The sequence below is a fragment of the Sorex fumeus genome, unplaced genomic scaffold, assembly GCF_029834395.1.
Source record: "Sorex fumeus unplaced genomic scaffold, SorFum_2.1 ptg000097l, whole genome shotgun sequence".
Taxonomy (NCBI): domain Eukaryota; kingdom Metazoa; phylum Chordata; class Mammalia; order Eulipotyphla; family Soricidae; genus Sorex; species Sorex fumeus.
The window spans coordinates 214,970-240,607 of record NW_026606154.1 but is presented as its reverse complement, the minus strand read 5'-3'; the positions used below and the strand labels follow the sequence as shown (position 1 = coordinate 240,607).

General features: G+C 47.6%; 1 protein-coding gene across 1 annotated transcript in view; it reads left to right on the top strand.

Annotated features, from left to right (window-relative positions):
* The window catches only part of RANBP17 (RAN binding protein 17), a 243,532-nt gene that overhangs the window by 133,269 nt on the left and 84,625 nt on the right, over positions 1-25,638 (top strand). Inside the window, exons 15-16 of the mRNA XM_056133105.1 lie at positions 20,978-21,051; positions 22,017-22,097. Of these exons, the coding sequence (XP_055989080.1) occupies positions 20,978-21,051; positions 22,017-22,097 (155 nt within the window). The remainder of the gene's footprint in view (positions 1-20,977; positions 21,052-22,016; positions 22,098-25,638) is intronic.

The following is a 25,638-nucleotide window of genomic DNA, read 5'->3' as shown; positions in this document are numbered from 1 at the left end:
TGGCCATGAGCCCACCTGAGGCCCCACCCCCACCCCATCCGCTCTGCGGAAGGGCCCACAGCTCAATTCCTCGGCACGCCAGGCACTCCGACATTGGGACCGTCTGTGATCGGAGATTGGAAAGCTGCTGGTTCGTCTTGGGCACGATTTGACTTGGGCTGAAAACCCTTCTGGCTCACCCATGTGACTCGGCCACTGCACCTGCTCCCTTTTCTCAGCCTCGGTTTCCTGGGTGGTGAAGTTGTGAGGTTCGTATCTGCCGCCTCTTTGGGGCTGCCCTGTCGACGCAGGAAGAGAAGGCGTGTCCGTGGGTAAAGTCCTACGAGCCGGTTGCTGGTGCGGGGGAGGGGGAAAGTGGTCTGTGACGGGACGCTGTCCATCGCTGTCCCTGCCAGTGCCCGGAAGGTGGCATGAGAACTAAAGAGGCAGCTGAGGATGAGGACGGCCCGCCAGACCCGAGCGTGTGTGCCGTGCGGCTGCCGAGTCTGGCATCTGACTTGGCGCGAGCCCTGAGTAATCCCAGAGGTCACCGTTCTCTCCCCGGCCCTCCCGGGGTCCCCGCCCAGCCCCCACAGCCCCGCAGCTGATGAAATGGGCAGAAAGGGAAGAACCCAAGCCCGGTTCTTCCCCGGCCCTCTCACTGCAGGACTGACTCTGACTCAACTACCTGCGCCTTCTGGATTTCTGGCATCGCGTTTTCCCGGCTGACAGTCCTGGCACGGTTTGTTTAGACGCGAAAGCAAAGTGAACCGTTTGGTGGCGGTGTGACTTGGTGCTGTCCCATCAGACGCTGCGTGCTGGCTGATCCCTGGAGTGGATCTGTGACTCCTTGTTCTCTCCTTGTTATCTCCAGGCCTGGCCTCAGCTTTGCGCTGTCCATCGGGCCTGTCCAGGCTGGTGCACTCTATTAGACAGGCTTTATGTCCTGTTAGGATGCGACTGTCTTAGAAGCTAAGGGGTGTGTCCTCAGGCTGGAGAAAGATGCTGTCTCCACCTGCCATTAGAACTTTGAGAGAAATCTGCAACAGAAAGGAGATTCGGTTTTAAGCGACAGACCTCAGCAGGCTGTTGGTTTGCAGGTGTCGAGTCCTTCCTTCCTCTGAGTCCACTGAACGTGTCGTCTGGGCAGGGACGAGCAGATGTAGGGGGCACACGAGTGGGATGTGAGAGCAGGAACAAGCCACGTTGGCAAAGTGGCAAATGCTTGTGTTTTGTGAAACACCTGCTTTTTTTTTTTTTTTGTATTCAGACTGTCCGAACCATCTGCGTTTATATTTTTTTTCTTTTTGGGTCACACCCTGCAATGCACAGGGATTACTACTGGCTCTTCACTCAGGAGTTACTCCTGGCGGTGCTCAGGGGACCATATGGGATGCTGGAATCGAACCCGGGTCGGCCGCGTGCAAGGCAAACACCCTACCCACTGTGCTATCTCTCCAGCCCCGTGCTTTTATATTCTTAACCTACTGTCAGCCATTGGAGAGGTTGATTTTTGTGTTGTTGTTGTTATTTTGTTTTGTTTTAAGCTTTAAAAGTGGTTGGGAGGGAAGGCTTTACAGTAAACTAGAAACCCAGGCCCCATCTTAGAAACCTTCTCCTTTTAGGATATCCCCATTTAATCCTCACGAGAATAGTTACTTTTTAATTTAAGTGCAGGGTTTTTTTTTATGTATTATGTAATTAAGATCACATGACTTATTCTCAGGCATCAAAATTTTAATTCCCTGAATAGATGCTTGACCAGTCTGTGATACGTGAACAGTCGATGCGTGAGGGTTAGATGTAGGTGACGCTTCACTCATCCTTTCTCATTAAAAAATTTGAAGTGCATTGCACAGTTTCAAGAAAATCTTCATTATTTTCTAGCTAGTCAACTGATGATTCTGATAGAAATAGTTTCTCATTAAAATTTTTGAAGTGCGAAAAAAACCAAATTTTGATATGCGGGGGTTGGAGCGATAGTACAGCAGGTAGGGCATTTGCCTTGCATGCGGCCTACCTGGGTTCGATACCCACCATCCCATATGCTCCCCTGAGTACAGCCAGGAGCGATTTCTGAGTGCAGAGCCAGGAGTAACCCCTGTCCATCACCAGGTGTGACCCAAAAAAACACATATTTGAAATGCATTGCAGTTTCAAGAAAAGCTTCATTATTTTCTAGATAGTTAACTGATGATCCTCTTCACTTGACCACTTGACATCCCGTTACTCATCAATTTACTCAAGCAGGCACCAGTAACGTCTCCATTTGTCCCTGTTGCGTGCTAGTGTAGCCCAAGGACGTCTGCTCGCTCTAGGAACACGAACAGCCTCAAACCGATCGTTCACGGTCTTGACGAAGAAGTCTGACCATCTCGTAGGTGGGCGGCCACGCGGTCTTTTGACGTCCGGTGGAATCCAGTCGGTAATGGCTCTAGTCCAGCGGTCATCTCCAAATCTCTACGTGTCCAGCCCATCTGATTTTCGACGCCTTGGCAAAAGAGACAGCATCTCTGATTCTTGATCATCGCTGGAGGTCGGAACTCCAGATTCTTTCTCTCACTTGAGTGAAGCATGATACTCCAAGCATAGCTCTTTCGATTCCTCTTTGGGAGACCCGAATAGCATTCTCATCCTGTTTTCGTAGGGCCCAGGTCTCTGAGGCGTATGTTAATGCAGGAAGAACAGTGGAATCGAAGAGATGTGCCCGGAGTCAGAGGTTCTTCGTCCTCTTGGCTATTTCTTTGGCGCTCATGAAGATCCTGATAGAAATAGTATTTACGGGGCCAGCAAGATAGTACAGGGCTAAAGGCACTTGCCGTGCACTTAGCCAACCCTGGTTCCTTCCCCAGCACTGCACAGAGTTCCCCAAGCACTGCCAGGAGTAAGACCCTGGACCCTGCCAGTGTGCCCCCCCACTCCAACTTCAACTTCAAAAACAGTATTTTTGATATACATCAGCTACCGTGCTAGGTATTTTTTGTGGACCGTTGCTGAAACTCTCTACGGCCACCGAAAGCAGCTGAACTGTCTGTTCCTTGATCATGTGGTCTCAACATTAAGGGTTCCTCCAGTATCCTATTTCACCACGTAATCAGCACAGATGCTGATAAACTACCCACCCACCCACCCACCCCCCAAAATGGGGTGCAGCCATTCTGGTGAAGCTTTTTATTAAATTGTGCTGTATAGCTGGGGAAACAGTGCACCGATTACGTGATGACAGACGGGTGTTCTGTCAGGATGGTGACCACAGCTGAAAGGCTGTTTTGTTCCCTGTTTTCTAACCTCTGACACTGCCCCTCCACACGTGCCCGTGCAAAAGAGAGGCCCCAGAGATGCAGTAATCGAAACGATGTAAAAAAAGAACCGCATGGGTCTGCGTTGACATGTCACACTCAGTTTCAACGATGTGTGGAGAAGTTAAAGGATTTTTTTTTAAGATGAAGTCATGAAACTTACATACATACATGGAAAGTATCATGCTAAGTGAAATGAGTCAGAAAGAGAGGGACAGACATAGAAAGATTGCATTCATCTGGGGAACATAAAGTAACAAAATAGGAGACTAACACCCAAGAATAGCCGAGATAAGTACCAAAACGTTCACTCCATGACTTGGAGGCCAGCTGCACATTCTAGGGGAAAAGGCAGCTCAGATAGAGAAGGGAACACCAAATAAAAGGTGTTGGGAGGATCTTCCCAGGATGGGAGAAGCATGCTGAAAGTAGACTATAGACCAAACATGATTGCCACTCAATGCCTCTTTTGCACCCAAAAGGAGAGAGAGAACAAAAGGGAATGCCCTGCCACAGAGGCAGGGTGGGATGGGGGGGAGGAGGTGGGGAGGAATACTGGGATTAGTGGTGGTGGAGAATGGGCACTGGTGGAGGGATGGGTACTCGATCATTGTATGACTGAAACCCAAGCACAAAAAATTTGTAAGTCTACAACTGTACTTCATGGTGTTTCACTAATAAAAATGTAAACAAAAAAATTTTTTAATGGAAGAATCCAAGAGTCGTTTGGCCACAAAGGTCAGAACCTCAAGGAGGGGGAGCACAGCCCGGGATACAGCTCACCCCGGCGAGAGGAAGCTGACCTCCGCAGGGCCCCTCACGGGCTCTGTGCTCGGACAGCTGTTCCCGTCACGTCCATCTCTGCTCTTGCTGCCACCCCTGAAGTCCTTCGTGAGACATGCTCACTCCTTGCCAACTGTCTTGTTCCCTGCCGCTCCTCCAGACCCGTCAGGATTCTGCAGTGTTTGTGTTGGTGCAACACTAACGTCACGACAGAACTTACGCTGTCTGCCCCAGACCAGGCGCTGTAGCGATAAGGCCCTTGTGTGAATCTTCTCTGGCGTTGGGGGACTGGCCTTGGAAACTGGGCGTGTGGGAGCACCATACTCTGGCAGCTGACCCTGTAAAGCGGGGGCGCCAAGGGAAGGCTGCACCTGATCCGCCTTGGCCGGGCCAGGAGCCACGTTCTCATTCCTGAGAGAGTGCAAGGAACTGCCCGCATACGCAGCTGCAAAGCAGAATAACAGATCACGTAGCCCGCTCGACTTGTAACCCTTGGCTTTCCCACCAAGTGTTCACTCCGTACTATAAAGGAAAATGAGCGTTGGAATAAAGTCGCTGTATGTTTCATCCGGTCCTCCCTCCCCGTCTTCAGCTCTCATTCCCTCTCTCCGGCCGAAGTTCAAGTTGGCTGCGTGGGACACAGCACTCTGGCAGGCTTTGAAATAGCCTTACGTGTTCTTAGCCCGTAGCAGAGCGACTAGACTCCATGCAAGAGCTGCTCCATCTGGGCACAAGCTTCGGCCTTCGGGTTCCTCCGGCTCTTACTCCTGGATGCTGAATCGGCTTCCCAACTTAGCTCCGTCAGTGTTTTCATTCTCAGCGTCGCTGTTTTCTCAGCAAAATTTGAGAGTCTCGTGGGACTGGGTCACTTACAGATGTACCTGTTAAATACAGCTCGTGTTTAAATAGTGCCAGAGCGACACGGTTTCCTCACTGACTTACTGACTGGATGTGGATCAGGTGGGGTGAGATGATCCCGTTTCAGGTGGGAAAAGCTGAGAAACTTTCTTCCTTGTTCCCGTCATTTTTTTCTGAGGGAGCTGTCGTTAATGAGGCCAGCGTTTCATTAGGCAGCATCAGGTTGAAACCAGCCGATGTTCAGATTTTTAAGGATCGTAAATTAGAAAAGGATCTTTATGAGAGTTGAACCGTGTTATTTGGGCCTGGATCAATCCCACTGTTTTATTCTTTCATTCATTATTCAGATACTTAAAATTACTGTGATAATATGATTTATTAGAAGACTATATATTTGGTCTTCGTTCCCTCTCCTAGAACAGGACTCGGAGCTTTTGGAATTTCCCAAATTCTCGGGGCCAAGAAAGGTGTCTTTGAGTATTCTTTTTAGTTTGGGGCGGGGAGAAGCTTTGGATGCTGGGCAGGGCTCCACAGTCCCACTGAGTGCTCAGGGGTCATCCCAGAGGTGCCAGGGCCATGGGGAGACCATGCAGGGCCAGGAACCCCACAATGGCTGCAGCGTGCAAACACGTACTGTAGCTGTTGGAGCTGTCTCCCAGGCCCCAGAATATTCTTTCCAAGCCCCTTTCAGCCATACATGGGCTTCCATGAAGAGGTGACTTTTAGGGGCTGGAGCGACAGCACAGGGGGTAGGGCGTTTGCCTTGCACGCGGCCAACCCGGGTTTGATTCCCAGCATCCCATATGGTCCCCCGAGCACCGTCAGGAGAAATTCCTGAGTGCAGAGCCAGGAGTGACACCAAAAAAGGTAAAGGTAAAGGTAAAGGCCCTCCCGTTGATCGTCGATTTGCTCGAGCGGGCCCAGTAACGTCTCCATTGGAGACTTTGTTGTTACTGTGTCTGGCATATCGAATACTCTCGGTAGCTTGCCGGGCTCTCCGAGAGGGGCGGAGGAATCGAACTCAGGTTGGCCATGTTGGCCGCTTATAAGGCGAACGCCCTACCGCTGTGCTATCGCTCCAGCCCTGACACCAAAAAGCCAAAAAAAAAAAAAAAAGGTGACTTCTAGAAAACACCCACAGAGGGCGCTCCTCATGCCAGGGAGCCAAGCATTTGGTCACAGGTGGGCACTCCCCATGGAGCAGAGAGGACCGAGAGCCTGAGCTCCCTCGGCAGTGGCCAGTGATTTCATCGGCCATCCCTGGACCTTGGCACCTCCATCTGAGGGCAGGCGGAGAGACGCTGGGGAGCACAGAGCCAGCCTGGCCCCGAGAGCTTCCCATTCTCTGCCCAGTGCCTCGCTCCCATCTCACCGTTCCCAGGTCACAGACCGTCAGAGTCAGCCAGCAATCCGCAAGTAAAACGTGCTCTTGGTTCAGCAAGACCCGCTGGAGCGAATTCATCAGAGCCTCCCTCCCTCCGCAGCCCCTCCCAGCAGCACAGGGGACAGCCTGGACTTGGGACTGGGGTTGGACGGGGCCCTGGGTGGAACTTAGCCCTTTACCTGTAATTCATCCCGTAATTGGGTTAAGTGTGTGTGGGACACCCTATCGCTGTCCCCTGACAAGTGGGCTTTTAGTCTCTGGTGGTCTTGGGGCACGGGGGGGGGGGGGAGACACTCTGGAAGTGTAAATGCATCTACTTCTTAACTGTGTGATCAGTGATGGGACGCACATCACCACCAGGCCCACAGGCCTCACCTTCCAGTGTGACCGATGGCTCTGCAAGAGAACAGGGCAAGGGTTAGAGCCGCAGCACAGTGGGTAGGGCTTTTCTACCCAGGTTCGATTCCCAGCATCCCATAGGGTCCCCCGAGTACCACCAGGAGTAATTCCTGAGTGCAGAGCCTGGAGGAACCCCTGGGCATCGTTGGGTGTGACCCAAAAAGAAAAGTAAAAAGAGAACAGGGTGGAAGCACATGGCGGTACGCCTCAGTAACCTCAGGAAGCACTTGGGCTGACCCGACTACAGGCACGGAAAGGGGCACTCCGGGTCCCTCATCATGCCAGCTGGCACCAGACACCCCCCACTTCTGCCAGTCTGCCACACCGGTGCCAGAGAGAGGCCAAGATGATTCAGATAAGGGAGGCGGGGCCGTGGGAGGAGAGAGAGTCAGGCGGAAAGGGACATGGGGGCCGGGCCGGGGGTCAGGCACGTGGGCGGGGGTGGGGGGTGGGGGGGGGAGGATGGTGACTTGAGCACAGAAGTAATCCCATCATGTGAACTAGAGCTTGAAAGGAAACGAGATAGAGGATGCCAAGATTATTTCCCATGGATCATGTGAAGTAGCACACAGTAGCGAGTTTAATTTGGATTTACTAGAATAAATGTCAGTGACTATGTTTCTCTCTTCGTGCCTGGGAAGCAGTTCTGACAAATAGTACAGAGGCTGGGAGCTGGGGTGGCCATTTTACAGGTGGCGGGGAGCAGTCTCCTAACTGTTTTATTTTCCCCGTTTAAAAAAGAATTGGGTCAATAAGACCTGTCCTACCTAAGGAACATTTTTAGTAATCTAAGAAATGATGAAATGCATGAGCCTTCCTCTCCCAGGGGCAGTCATCCTGATCATGAACGGTTTAAAACGTACGTTTTTCTCAGTGAGATATGGGAGGGGAAGAAAGGGCTATCAAAAGAGAAAAGGGAGTTTATATTTTGCCAACTATGTTTGTTGATTGCTAATTGAGAATTTGGCCATCTTTAAAGTCAGTCACAGAGTGGGGAAAGGCTGCGATTTAATACGTGTCAGAATTCACTAAAAAGGAATTTCCAAATCAGCATTCACCAAAAAAAAAAAAAAGAAATTAGGAAAAATGCCAGGACACTCTATATACATTCGGTATGTGGTCTATAGAATTTTATTTTTTATGACAGTAATGACTTCTCTCTTTTTAAAAAAAAGTGTGAAGATGAAATAACCTAGCTTCGTGTCGTCTTGGAAAAAAGATCATCTCTCCTGATTCCTGTTAATCGTGATAGTGAAGCCGGTTTCTCAAAAGGAGAAACGCTCTGTCTAGGTAGAGGGTGGAGAGCCCTAGCATGTGGAATTTTTGTTCATTTGTTGAGTGGCTGTGGTCTTAAAGTGGAGATAGGATGGAACGTTGTTTGTGTCTTGGAAACGGATGCCTTTTCATCATGCGTAATTGAGCAAAGTTGAAATTCTGTAGGTATGAAAGAGACAAACAAACAAAGCCACAGCTATGATAGCTGTTCCAGGAAATGGAGGAAATTAATAATAAAAGACAACACACTACCTCATAAATACCTCATAAATGCTCATCATGAGATTAGACCATGAGAGCATTAAGCAAATACCCTGATTAATTTAACAATTTAATCCGAGAGTGGGAATGTAGAGATTTCAGAATTCATTCGTACATAGGCAAACCAGAGACAAAAATAAATCGCTTAATTCATAAAGTGAAGTTTACAGCCAGTTCTTGTGGAGATCTAGAGATAATATTTTTTAAAAAAAAATTATAACTAAGCAAGACGTTCTTATGTGAATGGCACTTTAAATAACCAAGTTTCTATGTCTTTTTAAAAATACAACATATCTTATGGGACAGATCTGGGCATTTTTGCTTTATATCCAGAGATCTTTTATAATTGGTTCTAAGTCACAGCTAGGAGCAATGGTTTTTTTAAAAGACTGCCTGATTCCAGACACAGAATTTCGGAGGGTGGGGGGAATACTTTCTTCAGCTTCTCTGTTAACTGAGTCAAGTTTAAATTAATCCTGAGGAGGATGTGTTTGGCTACCCTGTCTGTGGATAAAATGATTTATTAAAGCATATTGTCGAACATGTTTTGAAGAATTTTTAGCAAGTGTGAATAGCATAAGAGCATCTGAACAGAAACGCTTTTATATTTCTATCATGTTGATCTGGTAAATTTTTTTTTCCTATCAGTTAGTTGGTAAAAATCCACAATTTAGCAAAACAGCTAATAGGACTCAAATGGAGACATTTCACATAGTGTACCATGTAAATGTAAACCTTTGTAGTTACATGTTTTTGTAGCAAGAGAATTGTTTTAAAAGGCATGTAATTTATTAGCTTTCGGTAGTTTCTTTATTGCCTTGCCACACTGCAGTAATAAATAAAAGAAAGTGAACTGATTTTACAAATGGCACACAAGGTGCACATTTTGTGGGGGGAAAAGTCTTTTTTTAAAGAATTGGCATTAAATCCTTTTTTTGCGATGACAAAGAGGCTAAGAGTGCAAACTGTATTTTCTGTTTATCGAGAACAGTCTTTTTTTCTTGGGGGCATTTTTTCCTATGATCATCAAGGGATTTCAAAAGCAATAAAGTGTGGAATCATTGTTCGACTTGAACAGTATTAAAACTTAGGTTTTAATTTCAGTGAAGTAATAAGATTTGAACCTGTCTCACATTACAGCACTGTAAGGCATTTAGCAATTGTATTTTAAAAGAGGTTTTTAAGATGCAGCTCACTTGTAAGCTAACTGTCTGTCAGTAATTAATAGTTTTTCTTCAGCTTAGGCTGTTGTGATCAGACCAAGAAATATCTGGGTTTTTAGTAACACATTAGGATAATTATGAGTGTTTATTCCTAATTAGTCTAAATGTCTAATAACGTTCAGCTTGCTTCTCTGCTTAAAATGAAAAAGAGACATTAAAAAAAACTACAGCAGGTCTTTGGACCTTCAGAAATATGGATGCATGTGCATTTAGATATTTCAGTAATTTTTAGCCCAGCAAGATTTTACACCAGTTGACTCATCCATTAACTAGGTTGTTTTTTTTTTTTAATCATTGCTTCATTTTCGACGTCAGATCATTCGTTTATGTAAAAAAATGCTACCAGTTCTGGGACTATAATTGCAGCTGAACACGAGCTGACAATCTGAATTCTTCAGTACTCAACCCTGAAACTCACCTTTCCTTCTCAAAAAAGGGCTTTAAAATATGGGCATTTCTATCAGATCAGCGTGGCAACATACTTGCTGATGAAAGATTGTATTTACCATTTTGAATTGCTATTGAAAATAATTGCCTCGACAAAAGGAAACATCTGTATGAGAGCACCCGGCTCAGGCTGCCATCAATTTTTAACATTTGAGGGTTGAGCTATGACCTTTTCTGATGGCTGTGACCAGTAACTGCTTCCATTAGCCATAAGTTTTGTTTCTTTATTTTAGTAGATGGCCCGGACTGTAAATATTAGAGAATCTAAAATAAATCAACATATTATCCTAAGGATACAAAATGTAAGAGCTATTTGCGGTGGGGAACCTTTGACAGATAGTTTGGATGGCGCAGGAGATTGCCTGGCTGAGGCTCTGGTCTGCGCCGCCTGCCCGAGGCGGTTTCGTGCGATGGTTGTGTATTGATGTCAGGGTTAGCACTGAGTGGCGAGCAGTGACAGATGTCTATAATTACAGGCAGTGCTTCCAGGATTTCTGAAAAGCCGGCCTATGTTGAACAATTATCTTATTTCTGCCTTGCCAAAGAGCATGTTCCAATTGCGAGTATTAGCAATGGTGAATACAGCCGCTTCGTCTGCTGCCTTGGGACAAATGTGGGAAAAAAAGCACTTGGTTATGAAACAGAAATGCAAAAAAAAAAAAAATCTTTTTTTTTTTTGAGCATTCTGAATTAGTTAAGTTCAGTGCTTTCCTAATTTGTATCTCCCCAGAACGTTTCTGTTGACGGCGTTTTGAAATATAAAAGCCCATTCGGCAGACTTATTGGGATTTTGTTTTCCCCCTAGGCCTGCGTGGCGCACCCCCCGCCAGTGTCCCTGGCTTTCCGAATAGATGTGTTTAAGCAAAGTTGGCTTTAGAACAAGTTTCTCCTGCGTGGCTCCCATGTCCACGGTGGGGGGTGGGTTTCCCTGGACAGGCTCCTTTTTCCACGGGGCGGCGGAGGGGGGCGCTGTCAGGTGACGGAGCAGGAACTTCCCGTCTGCTGAGAACTGCGTCTCAGTCTCTCTCGGGTGCCCGCTCCCCCCACCCCCCTTGCTTCTTCACCTCCACCCCTCCTCGTCCTCTCGACTCTCCCGAGAATATCCATGGCCACGTCCTTCCACACTCCCTCCCGGTCCACGCTCTTGGTTCATCAGAGATGCTTACACACTCGATGGTCCCCGTCTCCACTGTCCTCCGTCTGTGATGGTTTGCATCGATGAGGCCACGGCTGTCGTCTTCCCAGTGTCTGTCTCTCTCCCACACACCCACCCCTCCCCGTGCAGCCTCCTGCCCCACAAGACACCAGCCGTACCATCACCGTGTCCCTCAGGTCGAGGGCACTAAGTACTCAAGCTTTGCCCCAGTTGCAAAGTTGGCATTTTCAGGTAACAGAATAAGGAAAAAATAGCTAGAAATGTCATTTGAGTTTTTTTTTTCTTTGCCGGCCACCTTTCATCGACATTTTCTCGCTTAGTTGGTCTGGTTGTCTTCGTTTCAAAGAACACGGAATAGATTTCAAGAAGGGCAGAGCCTTGGCTCGGCGTCAGAACCTCGTGTGGGTTTTTGGGCCCCGTCTTCCTTCTCCGAGCCCGAACTTGCTCTTCCGGTGTCACGTGGGCTATGTATGTGTTTTTCGGCGCGAGTCCAGAAGTGATGGATAAGACCAGCGTCCCAGATTCCTACCATATTTGCAGTTTTATTTCCCAAGGGAAGAACTTATCTCGACCAGCCAGCCATCAGTCACAGGGGAGTGAAGCCTGGTCCTCATCCTCCCTACCATTCATCTGAGCACAGAGAGAGAGCAGCTCGGCCCAGACAGGGTCACTGATCAATTCCATATTTGTGCCGAAAAGGCGGCACCTCTCTGTTTGTGTCGGGCACCTGGCATAAAAGCTCTAGCAACGGCGTACGGAACTCCTTATCCCTGAGCACTGGTTGTCGGCGAGGAAAACGTGAAGTCAGTGGGGCCATTTGTCTGACTTGGGGAGACTTTGCATTCTGGGACACAGGGCCGGAACTTGGCAGCGAGGGGGAGAACTCACCTTGTTAGCAGGAAACAGGAACGTGCATCCGAGAAGGAGTGGGGGGCGCTGTGCACTGTGCGGTCTGGAGAGGGGGCTGAGCCGCTGGCACGGAGCATTCTGGTTTCCTCCTGTCTCCTCTGCCATCACTCTTCCTGCTCCTTCTAGAAGATGCAAGTGCTAAGGCAGGAGAGAGACAATCAGGAGGGCGGCTGTTTGCATGGGGGCGCTCTGTCTCTCGCTCGCTCGCTCTCTCCTCTCTCTTCTCCTCTCCTCTCTCCTCTCTCATCTCTCTCGTAATCGTACAAGCGCGACAGCTACTTGCCTGCCAACTTCAAACACAGCTCTTTCCCCCAGAGCCACAGTACCGTGGGACGGGGCAGGGGCGGTCCCCGGCACCACATAGGATCCCCCCGCCCCACGCATTTCTGGGAGTGCCCAACTCCTGGAACGAAACAAAACCAAACCGTAGATATTTCACACACACACACACACACACACACACACACACACACACACACACAATGCTAGTCCAGATCAAGCAGAAAGAAAAAAGGACTCTCGTCTCGGTACCGACCTCAGAATCTTTACGTTTGTCCTATACTACTTGGTACAGCGATGTGCTACCCACCTACTCGTACTGAGTAGCAAATGTTTCTTTGGTGCTTACCAAGACTCAGAACTTTTTAAGAACTCCCAGGGCTGTAGAAGAGACAGCACACCATGACAATAATGACGATAAAGGAGCAGCAAACACATGATAATTTTATTAATGTGCCAGGATGGCTCTAAGTACTTTACATAAATTAACTGTTAACCTCCTCAAAATTCTGTAAATTAGGTGCTGGAGAGAGACCCTCTGGAGCAGGGAAAGCAGTTGCCTTGTGCACAGCTGACCCCGGTTCGATCCCCGGCACCTCACATGGTCCCCAGAGCCCCACTAGGAGTGACCGCCGCGTGCAGAGACAGTGGTCAGCCCTGCGCCTGCCAGGTGTGACCAAATTTTTTTTGAAGTCTGTAGATTAGACCCTATAATCATCTCATGTTGTTTTTGCGGAATCCGAGGTTAGAGGCTTAGTAACTGGTTTTAGATCACTAAGTGGCAGACCCCAGCCAACGCCGAGCTGTGGGGGGTTCTCGCTGGTGAGGTCACGAGACGGAGCTTCTTGAAATGTTTTCCACTCAGGACCCCTTTTTCATCCAAAAAATTTTGTAGACAACCCGGGTAGAATATAAAGATACACAATCACAATCAATCACAACCATCCTGTTATTCGTCGATTGCCTCGAGCAGGCCCCAGTAACGTCTCCTTCGTCCTAGCCCTGAGACTTTTTTTAAAAAAAGTGCCATATTCAAGGTTCTTTCAGAGTTAGGAGAATGAGACCCTTCATTGTTACTGGTATTTGGCATATTGGGTACGCCACGGGGAGTTTGCCAGACTCTGCCCTGAAAGATACACGAATAAAAAAAGATACACAAATTTAAAAACTTGGTTGACAGCAGGCCATGAATTTATCTTAAAACAAGTACTTTGCAATCCCCACATTCAGTCCGGGGTCTCAGCCCCCAGTTGAAGAAGCCAGGGACCAGTCCAGCCTGAAAGAAACGGAAAGCGATGGAGGGGTCTGGAGCAGCATTCTGGGGAAACATCGAGAAGGGGATGGACGCTCAGAGCCCCCGGTGCCGCTGGTGCTGATCTCTCAGGGCACTGCTGTCGGGTGTGTTGGAGGGACTTCCCTGACTTGCTAGATTCTTCAGTGTGTCGGTCCTTGGGAGCAATGCCAGGGTGCTCACAGAGCCACCTGCTCTGCACCAGGCTCTGCTCCGGCCTCCGGAGTAACTCAAAGGGCCCCCAGAGCACTGTCGGCCAAGTCCCCAGCCACATTCCCTCGGCTCCCGAGGGAGGAGAGTCCAGAAACCCAGAGAAGGAGTGGAAAGTGTTCGGGTGAGAGGGGTGTTGTGGGGGCTCGCCAGTCTTGAAGCCCACCTTGCCACAGCCCCAGGTTCTCATCACTGAATGGGCGCCTGCTCGCTGCTGAGTACGGAGCTGCACTGCCTGGGTGCCTTTTCTGTATCACCCTGCTGGGTGTGCGTATCATGACCAAATGCCCGGTGGTCACCTGAGAAGCAGTGGAAACTGCGGAGGGTCTGCAGGCAGCCTCCATTTCCTGCTGAACTGAGAGGAGGCTGTTTCACCCGGCTATTCCAAACTGCATCTGTGATTGAACAGTATTTACAGCACGTGCGTTTCTCGTGCCAGAATCCCAGAATCTCTCTCTCTCTCTCTCTCTCTCTCTCTCTCTCTCTCTCTCTCTCTCTCTCTCTCTCTCTCTCTCATTGTTGGGAAATAGGGGAGATTTTTTTTATTTTTTGCCTCACGCCCGGTGATGCACAAGGGTTATCCTGGCTCATGCACTCAGGAATTACTCCTGGAGGTGCTCAGGGGAACCCTGTGGGATGCTGGGAACTGAACCCGGGTTGGCTGCGTGCAAGGTAGACGCCCTACCCGCTGTGCTATCGCTCCAGCCCCAACAGGGGAGATTTTCACATCTCGTGTTTCCCAGTGTCCCCGCGTCCTCCATCGCCCTCTCGCCGGCTGCATCCGGCCTTGACATTTTTTGCTCCGGAATCTAATCTTGTCGCCTTGCGATATGCTGTTTGTTGCAAAGAATGGTGGATAAAATGCCTCGAGTGCTCCTTCCCGCCATGGTGTCCCAAGACCTCGCAGTGAGGCCTGCTGAGCCTTCCCCCGAGAGCCTGTGTGTGCGGCGGCCTGACAACGCGAAGGGCCAAGGAAGGTTGTGTCTTTGCCCGGGACTTCGCCACGGCCCCCGCCGCAGAAGACTCGGGCAGCAGAAGCTCGGCCCAGACATGGCGTGAGTTGGCAGCACACGCAGGGGAAAGCTGTATGGGGACAAACTGAGCGCTCCCCGTCTCCTCTGGCTGCCTCTCAGCTGGCCGCACCGCGGGGGCCCTGCGAGGGGCTCCGTGTCCCGTGAGCAACAGCGGCTCTGCGCAGCCCGGGTCCCTGTTGGCCGGGGCAGCCTGTCGGGAGGCATTAGGCTCACGCTGGTGCAGATCCTGAGTCAGGGGCTCCCTGAAGGCACCCGGGGCACCCGGCCAGCTTCTGCTGAACAGGTGGCAGTTAGCCCCTGGAAGCGGGCAGGGCAGGGCCGGGCCGAGAACGCGCCTCCGACACGGCCCACGTCGCTGGCCTTCGCTCTACCTGTCCTCACGCTTTCCCAGGGCGTGTGCAGAAACGAATCCAAAACCCTCCCCGGCAGCATCTGGGGCCGTCCCCCGGCCCCCTGGACGCGGGCCCGACGACGGGAGCGGAAGCCCCACTGGGCGTGAGCTAAAGAGGAAGCATGTTCTTAGCCATGCTTCAGCGAGGCCCCCGCCGGGAGAGGGGATTAGCCGGAGGCAGCAGGCAGCCCCGCGCCCGACCCGCTGAGTTCCTGCTCCGTGCCACGGGATGTGGAGCGAAGGAAATGCGAGGCCGCCCTGTGCCCGCTCCAAGTTTTCTGGTCCGACAGCCGAGCCGAGCAGATTGGGAATGAAACCCGGTGGAGGCCCGGTAGGTGTGTCCCCTCGGCGAGATGGCCACCACAGATGGTGGCTTCAGAGACTGTCACTGGGAGGAATCCTTAACGTCCGTGCTCGTCTCGGTGCCCGCCTCCCGCCTCCCCGGCTGGTCTTGCTTTATCGGGGACTGTCCCGTAGGCCAGGGAAACCGCGCAAACAAATTCCTGACTTATAACGCGGCTGCTGGCGCAAATCCGGGCCCGACAATTAAATTCTGGCTAAATAAATAAATAAGGATTTTTTTTAATGTACTTTGTATTTTAACCACGTTGTGGTTTTCTATTTATTTATTTGTTTATTTATTTTTGGTGGTGGTTTTTATTTTAACGGAGGGGTCAGCGCGGGCAGCCCTGATCGCCTTGGGTCCCGTTGGTGTCGCTCAGTTTGCGGGTGTCACATGCCACGGGGAGGTCTGTGCTGTTCTCCCGACGTGGCTGATCGCGACGGCTGCGTCTGGTCCAACACTCACAAACGCACGCACTCAGCCCACCCCCCCGCCGTTTGCACCCACACCAGCTCCCCCTCCTCCGTCCTCACCTTCCTCTGACGCGTCTCATCGACGAGGCGCTTGCCGGCATCAGGGCACCTGCAGGGTGAAACAAAATACTGAAGTTTAGTTTCTTTCTACTAAGAAGTGAGTTCACGCTCCGTTCCAGCATGCTGGTTCCAAGGCACACGTTCCTCAGAAAGAATTCCCTGTGATGCTTCCGTTGGATCCTTTCTGGGGACAGGATTTATTTGGTCCAGTTACGGCCCATTTAAAACCGTGATTGGTTTGTCATTTCAGTAGCCTGAAATAATACTCCGAGTCCACAATTGTGTTGTTTGTTTTTTTAATTTGTTTCCTGATAACTGTTTTTATACTAATGAATGTGTATTTTTTCCGGGAAGGAAAAAAAAAACAGCTCAGGAATAGTATATCATCTGATGACAGAATATTTGTTGTTGATTTTCACAGCACTGCTAATTTTCTGCATCAAGCCAGCTCACAATGTACGAAAGCTCTTTGAGAAGTTATAATGTCTTAAACATTTATAGGAGGCCTAAGGGTATTAACTTACTGTAATTTTCTGAAGATTCATTATCCAAAATCTTAATTCATTATAGCAACTCTTATGAAAAACCTATAGAACCAGTGTTTTCTCTTATTTTCTTATTTGCACAGAATGAGGGATTTATTGTTCTTTTTAATTTGTTTCATGTGGTGCTTTTGAGTACATTTCATAGAGGGCTGTTATTGAATTTCTGTGACTGTCATTATATATCCATACAACCTTTCGGAACTAATATTCTGGGTTTCCCAGTTCTGTAATCTACTTCAAATTTAAGGATTGACATAATTAGTTTCTTCAAAGTTATAACCAGAACGCGTGCGACAACACTGCAGATACCCACCAAGACCAAGGATTAGGATGGGAAACAGAAAACAGTTTTAAAAATGATGGCAGCACATGCTTTTATTCTTTATTAAGTTAGATTTACCACTCGGAATCTTATTGCTCTTTGTATGTTTATTGCCTTGTCTGGTTTTCTTATCTGCCTTTCCCTTTTAAAACCAGATATAAGATCCTTTAGACTACCTGCATATGGACAGTTGCTTGGTAGATAAGAAGACGGAGGGTGTATTGGGTCATCGGAGCATTTATGTACATCACCAAATGCTCTTCTCTAAAAGAGAAGAGCGTCATCGCAGTAAAATAAGGAGAGAAAAAACAAATTATTGTTTCAAAACAAACCGATTAAAGCAGGTTTTTAGGAGCATGCCTATGAAGTCTGTCTACTGCAGCCATTTTATACACTTCTGACAACTTCCTGCATTTCAGGAGTTAGATGGATGGTTAAAAATAATTAACTGAGGGAAGGGGGGTCTTGAGCCACACCCAGTGATGCTCAGGGCTTGCTTACTCCTAGATCTGTGCGCAGGGGTCCCTCCTGACAGGGCTCGGGGGACCATATGCGGTGCTCGGGATTGAACTGGAGTCGGTCACCTGCAAAGCAAGTGCCTTCCTCTCTTTCTGGATTTAAAAACAGGTCAACTTCTCAGTTAACACTATTTAATAGAAATGGAGAGAATTTGCTTTTGTACCGAGAAGTTTTGAATCCTCGTGCCTTTAACGAATGCCTTGTCTGACCATGTTCAGGGTGTATTGATTGAATAATTAGGCAAAGATTTAAAAGTAGATACAGATTCCAAGGTTATACTTCCTTACTTCCTTTGAACTGTCACGGATGAACTAGAATTAACGACAAATGTGCTTTTTTGCTTTCCTCTTTATTCATGGAACAAAGATGGCTGGAAGTCGGGCAGGGGAGAGGAAGCTGAGGGAGTTTGAAGTCCAGTGGAAGAGAAGAAAAAGAAAACTGGCTTCCAGCGTGCGACCTCCAGTCTGGAGAGATGCTGATGCAAGCCCCAAGCATCCATTCCGTTTCTTTGTCCCCTTTGGAGAAGGGCCTGATACTTCTTACACTTCAGCTTATTTTTCACTATGATCAGTTATTTTAATTGACTGTAAACTAAAGGATTAGGGATCTAAGAAGTGAAAAGGAGTTTCATCTCTTCTTGCCTTTGCCTGGGGAGCTGGGGCGGTGGGCGGGGCTGACACGTGGAGGCCTGAGAACAGAACGGGGGCCCTCTGCCCCATCCCCTGCCCGCACCCATTCACGAATGCCTGAGATCCTCCTTAAAACAGGGGGCTGTGCTGTCATTTCTTCTTTCTACCATAAATATGGCTTCCGGCACAATGATTGTTTTAGAGAATATTGAAAACCCCTCAATAGTGTTAGTTTTTCCTCCTTCGGTAGGAGACATTCATGGACCTTTATTTTACGATAAACAATGTGGTAAATACTTCCTCTCCGAACAGACTGTCTCTCTCCTCTCCCCACCCCACCTCCAATTAGGTATGTCTTTGCGATCATTAAATTGCAAATAATTGAAGACATTTTCATATGATCTGCATATTCTCTGAATGATAAGGGTGGCGTGGAAAATGTGAGACTTTTTTTTTTAAATGCAGTAATCATACGTTGATTTTAAATAACCCTGTCACTTGTGAAAACAAATCAGATTGTTGCTCTTAATGAGCTTTTCAATTTACTATTCAGTAGATCAGATAAGTGGATTTAAGAGGTAATGATCCTGTTTAGTACTCAAGCTTGACAGTCCGGATCCTAGTCCGGAGAGAAATCCCTGGGGACAGGCGCGTTGACACAGCCTTGGATGGGATAATGGGAATCAGAGCTAATGGATGATAAAAGGAACGGGGCGAGTTACAAGGCTAAGTGTGGATTAGCGGCCTTCCGTGTGTCCATGTTGACTGTCTCTGCCTGTGCCTTAGTGGCTCAGCGCTGAGGCGCCCAGACACTGTTTTGACAGCCGAGCACAACACTTGGCTTCCTCTTCCCTGGATGTCAGGGACACGGCAGAAAACTTCCTGTCAGAACTGTCACTTGAAATAGAGCAAAATAAGATAATTTTTTTAAATGTTCAAGTGTCTTAAATAAGTTAAAGTCGTGTTTGAGGGGCGGGTGGAATTCTATTTTGAGAACTCCACGTGGTGGGAGTAAGAATCAGATGAATTCTGAGCAGCTCTGCCATTCGAAATACAGTCCCCGTGAAGCCATGAAAGGGGAGAATCCGATCTTACAGGACACCAGCATAAGCAGGGGACGGGACTCCCCCAAGAAATGCAAAGTGAGGGGCTGAAGCGATAGCACAATGGGGAGGGCGTTTGCCTTGCATGCGGTCAACCGGGGTTTGATTCCCAGCATCCCATAGGGTCCCCTGAGCACTGCCAGGAGTAACTCCTGAGTGCATGAGCCAGGAGTAACCCCTGTGCATCACCGGGTGTGACCCAAAAAGCAAAAGAAAAGGAAGGAAGGAAGGAAGGAAGGAAGGAAGGAAGGAAGGAAGGAAGGAAGGAGAAACAGCAGCATCAGGAAGGAAGGAAGGAAGGAAGGAAGGAAGGAAGGAAGGAAGGAAGGAAGGAAGGAAGGAAGGAGAAACAAGAGAAAGAAAGAAAGAAAGAAAGAAAGAAAGAAAGAAAGAAAGAAAGAAAAGAAAGACAGACAGACAACAGCGTCAGCCCGCATTGTTGTCGGGGGGGGGGGGTCTCTCAGGCCCCTTGTGTGAGCCCAGTGAAGGGACAGGTGGACGCAGGGTGGGGCTGGGGTGCCCTGAACCACCCCAGTAGCAGGGAGGAGAGAGGAGAGAGCCATTCCTACCTCCCTCATCCTCCAATGTGGCCTGGGAGACCGGATCCTGGGGGGGCACCTTCCGGAAGATTCTCTCTCCCCAGACGTAGTCGAGATGGGCTCCGAGACCGCGCCGGAAGGGGCAGCTCTCTGGGTTGCTCCAACTCGGCCTTCCTTTCCCTTGCCCTGTCGGCCTGTTCCCTTCCAGCTTCTGTTTCACTTCCCCAGCAGGAGGAGCAAACTGGGATCCTCCAACACACGCTTCTAGTTTTAAGAATTTTTTAAAGAAAAAAAAAGAATTTTTGTTTTTGTTTAGTCCGAATATAAGGCCTCTGGAAGAAGTCGCTTTCTCCCCCTGACCAACCCTCCGACCCCGGGTCTGCCTTTGCCACCTGAACGTCCGCACACCCGTGTCTGTGTGTGACGGGCACGAGGCAGGCAGAGAGCCTCGGGCACGGTCCCAGGGGACGTGGTGGCACAAGAGAAACCCCGGACAGCTGGCGCCTGGCAGGAGAGCCTGGCCCCGCACCAGGGCGTCGGGAGTGTAGTGGTGTCACCTCCCAGCCCCGCCAGGCTACCGGGGAAGAGTCCATTGGCTGCCCGGGCCACTGTCCCACTCCAGTGCGTGTTTATAAGCTCACCGTGGCGGGGGCCAGGCTGAAGCATCGCGCCCCAAACTTTGCGGCCAGCGCTCACCCACTGGAAGCCTGGCGGGCCCCGGGCCGCTGTGTTCAGCACAGGCTCTCCAGGGCCGGGATTTCAGCAGGAAAAGTAAGATTAACCGCTTACTTGAGGTACTCGGGGATCATTTTGAAACATTCTGAACTTCCTTTTAAAAAAAATTTTTTTTTAAATAACTGCCTAATACAACCAGAAATTCTTGGGCGGTGCACCAGAAAGATGGGGCATTTTTAAAATGGAGACTCCCATCTTTGAGGAAGGGATAGTTGACCACTTGGAGGAAAAGGGAAAAACTAACAGCAAAAGATGAGTGTCGGATGTGAGTATATGAGTGTGTCTCTGGGGTGTGGGGGTGCGTGTATTTCAAAATAATAGGTGTTCCTGGGAAGACAGAGAGGGGAGATATTTTTAATTACCATTCAAAATTTAAATTCCCCCCACCACTTAAATTCTTCCTTTACTCGCCCACTCTGTTCTTCATTGTGGAAATAACCGTGCATTTAATCTTACTTTGTTTAATTTGAATGGTGTTTTGAGAATATATGTTCATGGCAAAGGCCTTAACAACTAAATGTTTTCATGCAGGTATATGCCCGTATGTCAGAAGTCTTAGGAATAACAGATGACAACCATGTTCTAGAAACATTCATGACAAAAATGTGAGTTTTTGCTTTAGTTCTCTAGTTTTTCTTCTATTGTCGCTTTAAATCGTAGAGAGCTTTTCTTACTGGCTTGAAATCTCTCCGTGACATCCAATTTAATAAGGGAGCTAAAATCATGCTTTAATTCTCAGAGTAGCGACACTGTTCTTAACTAAAACTTAAACCTGCTTAAAAGCCCCGGCCCCAAAGACATGGGGACTTGAATCTGTACAGCTCCGGTGTGCAGCCCCAAAACACAATTTAAAGAAGTCACTGAATAGTCCCTCAGCTGGGCAGCATTTTCTTAAACCGAACAGAAACTAACTCATTTCAAAAGCCAACTGAAGGGACTATTGCGAACCGAGATCCCTGGGAGAGTTTGGGGTGCCTTTCGGAACCCACATCTGCCTGGAAGGCAGCAAACTGCCCTTCCATCGATTATCCTATGCCGTTTCAGCAGAATCGGCTTGTTTCTGGCTGAAGACCTAAGTTTGCACACAGATTAATGCGCGTGTGTCCCCCTGGCCGCCCACTCCATCTGCCCAAGAAAAGACCACCGTGTCCTGCTCGCAGAGAGCAATGTGGGATAAATAATCAGGCCCCTCAGAAGCAGGCCGGGCAGCTCACATTGGCAGTTCCTGCCTGGGCATGGACCGTGAGCCCGCTCTGACGCCCGGACTCCCGTTGGTGTGCCCTCATCATCCGTTCGCTCCAGCCGCACGCTTGGCAGCTTCTTATTTTCTAAGACGGGATTTATAGGGTTCGATGCCATTGGGAGGGAAGCCTTTCATTGTCCATCGATTGTTTATGATTTGGGAGGTGCCGTGAAAGCAACAGAATGGAAAATATTCTCTTTAAGTTGAACTTACTTTCCACGTCAGGAGGTGTTTGTGATTTGAATCGTCTCTCACACAGATGTGTGTGTATTAACATTCTCCCTACATAAACAGACACTCACGAGAACTTTTTGCTTTTATACGTAGCGTTACAAACCTCAAGTACGGGGCAAGATGTGAGCCTATAATTTCAAGAACTCTGCAGTTCCTAAATGACCTTTCTGTCGGATATCCTTTTAACGATACATCTGACCGTGCATATCAGTAACGTAACCAACACATTCTTTTGGCAGGGTATTTCCTGTATTTATAATTTTTGCAAGTTTTTTTTAAGTCTTTCATTTAGGTCTATCCACAATTGTGTGTTTTTGAAAGACGTATCGCTCCATTCGACGAAGCTCTTATTCACGGTCACAGTTTAATTTATACATCTATCTAAATTCCTAACTAGTTAAAGTTATATTTACGCCCACCCTGGTTAATAAGTGCTTACATAAGAAATGGTGCGACCATGTATTTTTTCCAGTCCATGAGTTTGGGTAACTGTCAGTGAGTTCTTAAAAAAACAAACTTGTAACTAATTTTAAGAGAGGTTCTTAATACCTTAAAGGTGAATCACAAGAATAAATCTCTCCTCCATATTCTTCAGTTGTAGAGAGTATCATTTTCATTCATTAGGAAGCACCGTGCCCCGGTAATAGGAAGAAAACTATACATTTTTTTGACCATTCCATTTGGCTCCACCAAGTCAACATCTATCCTAATTGAAGATTTCCCACATCTATTACATATGTAATGATTGCATCCTTTCGAAGATTCTCCTAAAATCTAAAATGAGGAACCCTATCTTTTGTTAGATTCTATTTGATAACATTCCTACAAGTGAGAGAGAAATATGTATATTATTTTTAAAATGCTAGCCATCAGATACATCGGAGCCAGTGAAAAATAAGTGTTGGCCACATTACCCGTGGGGCTGCGTCATTTCTTTCCAAATGAGGAGACCCTCCCCTGGAAACGGCAGTACCAAATGGCCACCTCCAATGTAGGTTCACTCCAAGAATATGCTTGTATTAGTTAAGTTTAAAATTGTGTTCCTGGGCAAACCATAAAAGATTTCCAAAGTATTAGACACCCACTTTTGTGCTGGAATTTAATATGCAACTTTTTATTGGAAAATAATCGTCCTTGTCTGGCAAAATCCACCATGCAATATTTCTGTTAGTGGGTATAATGCAATAAAGACAGGGAGGGCTATTTATCACTACAAATTTTGAGGATTTCAGGATTCTTTTTATTATTTTAATATATTTCTTTGATATTAAATCAGAAAAATGATAAATTACACCTGTCTAGGCTGTTTTTCCTTTTTACTGGAAAGTGATGTACAACCCAATTCCAGTGGTCATTTTGGCTCTTTAAGATATGTATTTTTTCTTATTAAAAAAAAACCCTCAACCTGTATTTTTTTAATAATAATGCTGAAATACTCTTTATTTCTAACATATGAAGTGGTTTATAAGTACTTCCTAGTATGGCAAACTCTGGCCTTTTCACAAAGAATTACTCCGAGAGCGTTTTACCTGGAAAGAAGCTTATGTTATCTTATAGCACATAGCTATTGTTTAGATTTACCCTATATTTTAGGTTGAAATTGAAACCTAATGTAAGATTAATTTGATCTTTATTCTTTTTGTATAATTTGCATAATGCCTAATTTATTTGTATCTGCTATTTAAGACCCTTTTCCTGTCACCTCATCTCTTTTATATTTTCTTTAATCCTGAAATGGTAATCTTTTATTTTAAGGACTGTTTATTCCTTTTGAGCGCATCCTCTTGAAGTTAATAAGAAAATCATATTTTTAGAAAACTTATTAGATAAAAGTTTTAAAGCTATAATATTTTAAACCGAGGGATACAAATGGTTTCAACTTGAACACATTGATTTATATTTTTTAACAATTATTTCAGGTTTGCATATTTAGAAATATATATTAGCTCAATTTGATTTCAGTGCTCAGTTATTTGAATTATAAATCATTATGTCCCTTCTAGCTGATCAGTCATGAAATATCCTTGAATTCATTTACATAATGGAATATTTGAGTAGTGTATCTATTTTAGTTACCTAATGCATGTTTTGTTGTTTCCAATCGATTTCTTCATTATAATGTTTTTAAATGCTGATTTTAAAGCAATACATTATTTCGACGTTAAAAAATAACATGATACTCTTCAGCAGCATAAACTGTTGTGCAAGATTAAAAGCTAGTATCTGTTGACCCCTAATAATTCACCAGAAGCTCGGGTCCTTACTGAGTGCCACTGTCTTTCTGTAATTAGAAAGTACAAAAATTAAAAAAAAAACATATATTTTTTAAATATATGAGACCCTGCATTTGATTTTTTTTAAGCATGAAAAGGAAAACAGAGCAGATGCCTTGGGCAGCAAAGGCAGGTGCTTCTTGCATGCACCGAGATCTCTCCCCAAGACTATCTCTGTGCAGAGATGTGTCTCTGCGTCGTCCCCTCTGTACGCGTTCGAGGGGAAGGCTGCCTTCGGAGGCCCCGGGTTCTACTCGAGGCCTGTTGCATTTTACTCCCCGATTCCTGTTTGTCAAATTTAGAAGCTTTTTCATCAGGAAGACTATTGTAATTCTAACAGCCAGTGCTGGGAGAAAGTTTCCTTTCCCATCAGGCCCGTTACACAGGACGTTTAGCAAAGACGTCGCAGTAACATTTTAATATACTGTTTAATTTCCAAGGCTGAATCTCAAGGATCCCAGATCCTAAGGAGCCCTTCCTGTCTCACACGCACTCCCGGCCCACTCCCACACACCCCGCATCGTGCTTGGCCATCCTTCCTCCTCCTCTTTGAAATGTTTTCATCAGAAATTGTGGTTTCTCCCTAACTGGGGGAAACGGGGACAGAAGGAAATTGCTGGAAAGATGGGAAAGAGAAGGGAGTGGGGGGGCGGGGGTGGGTGGGCAGGGGACGTTCAGCTAATGACGCAAGCTGGGACGGCACAAGCAAGGGGCGTGTCACCCGGACTTTGTCCTGGGACAGATCATCAGTGGCTTTTCCTGCTGCCTTTTGCTCCTGGGTCAGATCTACAGCAGTGGCCTGCGTCTCCGATACAGGAATGTGAAGGCAGGTCTTACTTCCTGTTATGGAGGTTGCCCTCATCGCAAGATTTTGAGCACCCCCCAAATTCCCTTCTCTTCTAAATTAACTGGACGCCAGGAGAGAGTTCTGTGTTGATCCGTGCATATACCCAAACTCATCTTGCCCTGTGAATGCCGTTAGCATCGGCAATGCTTAGGACCGTTGGGCCCTCTGGTCCCTGGTCTTGCCGACCAGTACATTCACTTCCTCTCGTATTCATCCATTTCTCGGATTGCAGGGACTCGGGCCAGCATGATGGCTCCCAGGGCTGGACATCCTCCAGGCATGCTGTGGCCCCGTCCCCAGGCCCCAGGGGCACTGTTTGAGGAAGGCTGCGTTGCTGATTTTTTAAGCCTAACCCCATGCTCATCTCCCAGGGGTGGAGCTTATCCTCCTCCTGACCTCTTCCAGCCCACCAAATATTAACTGAGCATTTGCTCCATCCGGGGCGAAAGGATGAGCACCTAGTCCCAGACCTGGGTTCTAGACTTCCCTTCCCTCCCAGCTCACTCCTAAAGCATCAGGCCTGGGCCCGTGGCTTCACATGGGAACTCTTGGCTGCAAGTGTGGGGCCCTGGGTTGGCCCCTGGCAACCAAAACC